At 49.3% G+C, this 7,272-nt stretch overlaps 1 protein-coding gene across 2 annotated transcripts; it reads left to right on the top strand.

Moving 5' to 3' along the window:
* Positions 1-406: 406 nt before the first annotated feature.
* LOC127331449 (ABSCISIC ACID-INSENSITIVE 5-like protein 3) lies at positions 407-2,633 on the top strand. Of its 2 annotated transcripts, none has more exons than XM_051357628.2 (4): positions 407-623; positions 816-1,516; positions 1,600-1,671; positions 2,316-2,633. In XM_051357628.2, the coding sequence occupies exons 2-4, from the start codon at positions 866-868 to the stop codon at positions 2,499-2,501; spliced, it is 909 nt and encodes a 302-aa protein (XP_051213588.1). In that variant the 5' UTR covers positions 407-623; positions 816-865; the 3' UTR covers positions 2,502-2,633. The 2 variants fall into 2 exon arrangements, with proteins under 2 accessions (XP_051213588.1, XP_051213587.1); XM_051357627.2 differs by having other exon boundaries at positions 407-632.
* Positions 2,634-7,272: the final 4,639 nt, after the last annotated feature.

Genomic DNA, 7,272 nt, shown 5'->3' with positions numbered 1-7,272 from the left:
CTTTTTCCGTCTTTGGTGGAGGTGGATTATTGTTCCGCTTCCTCGGCTACACTTAATTTGAGCATACGAATATGATGATAGTTAGTAAGCCTCCTTTTGTTTGGCACCTAGTACCACAAAAAATATACCTGATGTACCTTTCAGCAGGAAGAAAAACTATGGAGAGGAGACATTATATATTTTGCTTGTGGATCACCTTTGGCACACCGATGGATGGAGTACAACAACATAAACCCAAGCTGGAAGCCCCAAAAAACTCCTTTTGTTATTAAATGAGCTTCCATTGAGTGGCCCAGCTGGCAGTTTTAGTACTCTACATCATTACCATCACTCTCACTCACTCACTGCTCCACACTCTACTGTTCAGCTCGGCCAAAAATAAATCGGAGCTGGCAACAAAAGCTAACCCTTCCAAGTAGCAGCAGCAGTAGAGTTGCTACCACCGTAAAGGCATCATCTCCTCCTCTTTCACCACCAGCCAGCTCTCCCCCTCCTCCCCTTCTCCCCTTTTAGCAAGCACCCTCCTCTCCCACACAGCCGGCGGAAACCCCTCTCGAGCGCGGCAATCCTAAATTAATGCTCTCAGCTGCCTCGCCGGATTCTGATCTGGTCCCTTGTGCGAGGTAAAAGAGGCAAGAACCACACCCATTTTGTTTCTTCCCCTGTTGCTTGTTGCAAGATTCTGTCTCTCTCCCTTTCTTGGCATGCTTAAGATTTCTCTCCATTGACCTGGGGGTTGCTGTTCTTTCCCTTTCTGATGTTGCGAGGGTTTTGCTGTTTGACCTCTGTTTCCGCCATGGTTTTGCTGGATGCAGCTGATCGCGACACGTAGGTAGGGGGCGCCTGACAGAAGGTGGTTGCGTGGATGGGAGTTCAGACAATGTCGTCCCTCGGCGGCGGCGGCGGCGGAGCAGGAGGTGGTGTTGGCGGCGGCGGCGGAGGGGGAGGGGTGCTGTCGCGCCAGGGGTCGGTGTACGGGCTCACGCTCAACGAGGTGGAGAGCCACCTGGGCGAGCCGCTGCGGAGCATGAACCTGGAGGACCTCCTGCGCACGGTGCTCCCCGCCGAACCGCACGCGCCGGGGACGGGCGCGGGCAAGAAGACGGTGGACGAGGTGTGGCGCAACATCGAGAACGCCGGCCGCGGCCGGCAGCCCACGGTGGGCGAGATGACCCTGGAAGACTTCCTCTCGCGCGCTGGCGTGCCGGTCGACGGCGCCGGCGGGGGCGGGGCGTGCGGCGCAGATGCGCATTGGCTGCACCAGTACCAGCCGCCGCAGCAGTACGTGGCGCGGCCCTTGCCGCGGCCCCTTGGCGTGGGCGCCGGGCCCGTCCTGGACGCCGTGTACCACGACGGCGGTGGCGGTGGGTTCCTCTCGCACGCAGGCGGCGGGCGGAAGCGTGGCTCGGCGCTGGTGGCCGGAGGGGACGGCGTGGTGGAGAAGACGGTGGAGCGGCGGCAGAAGCGGATGATCAAGAACCGCGAGTCGGCGGCCAGGTCCCGGGCCAGGAAGCAGGTGCGCTCTCTCTCCCAAGTGTTTGCTTTGCACTCCCAAGGAAAACAAAATCTCTTCTTTTCATGGATTCGCCATGCGTGCAGGCGTACACGAACGAGCTGGAGAACAAGATCTCGCGGCTGGAGGAGGAGATCCAGCATCTCAAGGACCTCAAGGTATAAACTTACATCTCTCAATCCTTTATCTATTTCGTTTGAGCTTCACTTATGACTTCCTCAGTAAGCAACCCCTGTTCTAGTCAAAACAAGTAAGCAGGCCCTGTTCTAGTCAAAAGACCAAACCAGAAGGGAACAGGAATGTACAATGTACTGTTCCTTTTTTTTCTTCCAAATTTTCCTTTAAGCACTCCTGACATTAGAAGTAGCTCCTTTCGAGTGATTAAACCACGAACTACAAATAGCTGAAAACGTTTTATTGCTAGATTTTCAACACCATCAAAATTCCTATGCTGCTTAAAGGCAACTATAGCATGATATTTCTATGTAGAGTGTGATGCGCGCTTTATCGGACACACATGACTACTGATGCTTGTCTGTTTAAGTGTAAGCTGGAAGAGCAAATAAACGTTTTCATCTAAACCTTCTAAGCTGGATAAGATCATATGGTGTACTATCTACATTCCCTGGTTAAATTCTTGCTAACGGCTTTCTGTTAACGCATAAGCAACCTGTTCGCTTGCCATAAAACTCTGCCCATCGAGCAGCATGACACTCCGATTACTTACTGACCAATTCGCTTCACCGGAGCTAATGCACTTCTGAGTTTCTTCCTCTTTTCTTGGCTGTGTTCGATGTTGCAGAAGCTGGAGCCTGTAATGCAGTTCGTGCCACAGCCGGAGCCGCAGCCAGGATCGAAGGAGCAGCAGCAGCAACAACAACTGCAACACCAGCAGCAGCTCATCCGTCAGGTGGTGTTGTACATGCCCCAGCCAGAGCCGGAGCCGAATCAGCACCTCCTCCGACGGATCAAGTCGGCCTGCTTCTGATCTGTTCGACAGCGACACCGACATTGTTCATAGTAGCCAAGACTCCGTAGGGCATTAGGAATCTGTACTTGGGGTGTAATGCTAAGTATGTGAGAACAAGAACAGCCGCTAATCAAAACCAACTCTTTTATATGTGTGCAGCCTGTCTCTTTGCTCTGCAAGTTCTTTTCTTTCTGGGTGGGTGGTGTTGCAACACAGTGCATCTTTCTTAGAGAACAACAGCAGTGCATCTTCCTGTTGCAATCTCTTCTTCAGAAAAGAAGCACCTGATTCTGCAGCGTTGCCGGTGAAAATTCAGTTTCATTTCATAGAAACAAAAGTTTACCAATTATCAGTTGCCTTTTGTAAATCTCGCCCTCCAAAAAGATTCTTGCTCACTTACCTAAAATATCAACATACGTAAACTGTGTAATCAGCAGGTTATGTATGAACTGATCATTATCGAAAAAATGTATGAACTGATGTTGGACGAACATATTAGGATATATTAATGTAAAGACTCATAAAGTTGTTCGAGATATAAGAAAAATATTAAACACAACTAAAAAAATTATTGTCCTAAAGAAGATAACGAATACAACCAGCTTATGAATCAACATAATATAGCTAGTCAAAACATTACTATGCACATTTTTCGATAAAGGAAATATATTAATATTGCAAAGATACAAATTACATCCAGCTCTATAAAAATGTAATACCTAACGGATGCACACAACTAAAAAATAAAGAAGACAACACCTGACCTCTAAGCTATCCAAAAATAACGTCTCTAAGAAGAAACCAGTATACAAGCGCCATCGTCGTCCAATCAAATATCTTAGGTTTTCACCGTGAAGATAGTTCGCTCTAAAAAAATAATACCTTCAACAAGGTCACAGCCAGCCACTACACCTGGGCAAAACTCGGGCCAAGCCGGGTTTCAGGCCAGACCCGAAAAAGCCTGAAGCTAAAAAGTTGAGCCTGATCTTGGCCTGGCCTAGCTGTCGGGCTTGTATGAACTGATGTTGGGACGAAGATATTAGGATATATTAATGTTAATACTCATGAAGCTGTACGAGATACAAGAAAAATATTGAAGAACTAACAATTTTATTTTCCTAAAAAATATATTAATTTGTAGAAGATATTAAGTACAACCGGCTTATGAATCAACATGATATAACTAGTCAAAACATTCCAGAAAGGAAGAAATGAAAATTACAACAAAGTCCACAAAATTTGCACCAAAGACCCAAATAGAAAAACTTAAAGAGCAATCGGGTCCACTCGCCAACGTAGCTTTGCATCATAGCACAGTCAAGCACCACGCCGCTGGGGACAAAACCATTTGAAGTGCGACATCGGAAGCCTGTTTCTAGAGGGCCTCCCTCTTGGCATTTTGGCCCAAAGGATATTGTTGACATGCTGTCGCTGGCCAGTGTGAATCGTCGCTGACCAAGAGGATGGGAGGGCCGCCCTTCGACCTTGCTGAACAACGACCAAAGCCGAGTCGTTGTGGATGTGCTCCCGGGAGTAGTAGCTTCCCATGTGCACACCACCCCGCCCATCTCAAATTCCCCTCCATCCTCCCGCCTATCGCCACGACCACTAGGAGAGGGTTGAGGAAGCCCAACTGGTCCCAAGGAATCCAAGCCCAACACTTGAGCTTTATTGCAGAGGCTGTAGGGATAATTTAAGATGCACTTTATTTTCCTTAACTTGATCTGAACTAATGGCAACAATATATGATCTTCATTTCTAATTTTTCTCAGCATGATCAGAGATAGAGTTGCATTCCTGAATGTTCTTAGCATGATTGAGATAGAGTTACAATTTTCATGACGGTAGCATGATGCATACTTATGCTTTCTAACATTGAGTTGAATTTCTGAACTTCCTTAGCATGTTCCTAACTGATGGAAACAATGTGGAAGAACTTGCCACAACGCGCGAGGTGGTCTCCGTTGATAGTGCACTCAAGCCATCGTCGCTGATGTTTTTTTCGGTGTGCGTAGTTTGACTAGTTTAGCATAAAAAACACATGTGGCGTCTGTACTTTGCAACTGTTGCCCATGTCAAATTAATGCCAGCAAACTTCAGAATTCAGATCAACAAACTTACAACGGTTGACTGTGGACCAATTCACGTGGTAGGCTTGCGGGCCAGTTAAAAGCGTGTCTCGGCCCAAGCCTTTTTCTCGCCCGTGCAGCGGAGGGTAGAGAACGGGAGCTCCTGTTCACTGGGCTGGTCGGTGGCAGCAACCCACCGCACACCCCAGGCGGAGGCACTGGGCAGGCCCAGTAACTTTTCTCTCTTTTTCTTTCTTCTGCTATTTTATTTATGTTTTGCTGAATATGAACAAAAATTGAATCTAAACTTTCTAAAAATTTAAACCTAGAATCTGATTTTTTTTTCGAACTTCAGTATTTTCGCATTTGAATTCTTTTGAACAGATTTCAAAATTGAACGGTTTTCAAATTTCAATGGTTTTCAAATTTGAACATTTTTGACTTTAAACATTTTGTTTATATTTTCGCATTTGAAAATATTTTGGACAGATTTCAAATTTGAACGGTTTTCAGATTTAAACGGTTTTCAAATTTGAACATTTTTGAATTTAAATATATTCTCAATTTGAACAATTTTTAAAAATTAAAATTTTCGAATTTGAAAAAATATAAACAAAACCAAAAACAAAAAAAAACAGAAGAAAAAAACAGAAAAACAAACTACTACAGACTAAACAGACACAAATTTGTCTGGCCCATACCGGAGCAGAGACTCTAGCTTCTTTCCACTTTTCCCCCCTTTTCTCCTCTCAAGGCGCTACAGTAGCCAGACCGCTTTGAGAGTCCGCCGCCCTTCTTCCCCGTTGCCGGCCCAATCTGGATTCTTCTCCGCCGGCGATGCCGTGTTGAGCGGAGGAAGGGGAGGAGCCAGGCCAGATGTACATAGTAGTCTAGGGTTCCTAGTTCTGTATGCTACCCTTGTGGAGTATTGGAGTAGGTGGCGGGATCTTCTTGGCCAGATCCGGCCCGTCCAGGCCTTCTTCTTCGTCGATGTTCTTCTCCGGTGGCAGGAGCGGCGGCAGGCGGCGAAGGGACGGTGTGGCATCTCCAGCAATAAGGCCATCCCTTCCCATCTTCGTCATCTGCTTTGGTTGTGCTGGAGCAGCAACCAAAGTCCAGATCTTCTGCTTCTCCGACCTCATCCATGGTGGATGGACAAAGGAAGGGGAGGATCTGAGGATGGCTTCTCCAATAAGCTCTCCTGGGTTAGCCAAAGTCGCCATCTTCAACGCCTGCCTCCCCGAGTCCGTGGCAGGCCCTTCGGGTTTGATGGCGAGCCGCTCTCTCTGCCGTGGCTTTGATATGGCCCTGCTGCTTCTTCAAACCTGCCTCCTCTTCTTCTCTCCCGAGCTCCAGGCGTCATGGTGGCGTCAAGCGAGGGAGTGTGCAGAGTGGCGGTGCTGAGGAGGTGGCACCGGAGTCCATCAGAAGCATCTTCTTGGAGCACCACATCGGCGGCACATATGCCGTCTGTTATCCATACCAGTGAAGTCTGGAAATCTTCAACCTCCATCGGAGGCCCTCCCCGAGATTGGCGGTCGCATCCATCGCCGACTTTGAAGCAAGTGGTTTCGTCCCCGCGTTGAAGCTCGACAATGACCTGGCTGATCTCCTGCTCGTCGGTGGGGAAAGAGAAGGTCTTGATTGCTTTTTCCTTTCTTTTAGGGAGGCCCTTTCTGCAAATATCAGGGACCTATGTGTTATTTTCTATTTTATGGGGTCCTTTGTAATGTATTGTACACCCACCGTTTGTGATCAATGAAGCTTCTACGCCCTTCGGGGCGCTCCGTGTTAAAAAAAATACCGGAGCAGAGGATGCGTAGTGGCCGGTAGCCTAGGTTTCACCGTAGAGAACTACGGGAGATGGTCTAGAGGCGCGGCCCACTGATCTGACCATGTGTTTGCAAAAAGGACTCAGGGGCCATGTAAACCTGAGCTGCGGCCTCTGATCACGCCACGTAGATCTGATGTCTGTGCTTCAGAAAGGCTAGCAGAGCGCCGCGCGCCGAGTTGGTGCTGCACAGGTGGCGGTTAACTTGAGCTAGGAGTACAGTTGCCCAGCTCGGGCCGCAGGGCGTGCTGTTTCTGCTGTGTCGGCTGCGGCAGCTTGCATGCACTCTGTCAAGCTTGGTTGGCCACATGGGTGTTCATATGTAAACGATCGGATTTTTAATTTATCATTTAGCGGATTTTTTTTAAACAAGGCGAAACGGCATGTAGTACAAAACCTGGTAATTGAATCTGAGAAACTGCTGAAAGAAAAGGATAATTTGTATGGCTATAAGCTGAAGAAAAGCAACTAAGGTTATGCTGAGACATAGGGTGTCTAAGAAACCCACGCACGGGTCGTCCTCCTCCAAGGGCGACTCGGGCGAACCCTAGCCGCCGCCGCCTTCCCCTCCCCCACCCCTCTCCTCCTCCTTGTCCCCGGAGGCCGTCGCCGGCGAAGTCACCGGTGATGGGGGCGGCGGGGATCCTCGCGTGGTCCCCTGGTGTGGCGGTAGGAGGCACGCCTCCGCGCCAGGGGGATGGTCCCGGTTCTGGTTCATGGCGGCGCGGGCGAGCGGTGTTGGGGGCGGCGGCGCGGCCCTGGCCATAGCGACGCATCCCTCTTCGCTGTTCCTCGCCGTGGCCTCACCGGGAGGGCGGTGATGGGGGCGGCGGCGCGGCCCCGGACCCTGGCGCGATCCTCTCCTCATTCCTCGCCTTGGCATGGCCGG

The sequence above is a fragment of the Lolium perenne genome, chromosome 2 (genome assembly GCF_019359855.2).
Source record: "Lolium perenne isolate Kyuss_39 chromosome 2, Kyuss_2.0, whole genome shotgun sequence".
Lineage (NCBI taxonomy): Eukaryota > Viridiplantae > Streptophyta > Magnoliopsida > Poales > Poaceae > Lolium > Lolium perenne.
This window is presented reverse-complemented; position numbering and strand designations above follow the sequence as displayed.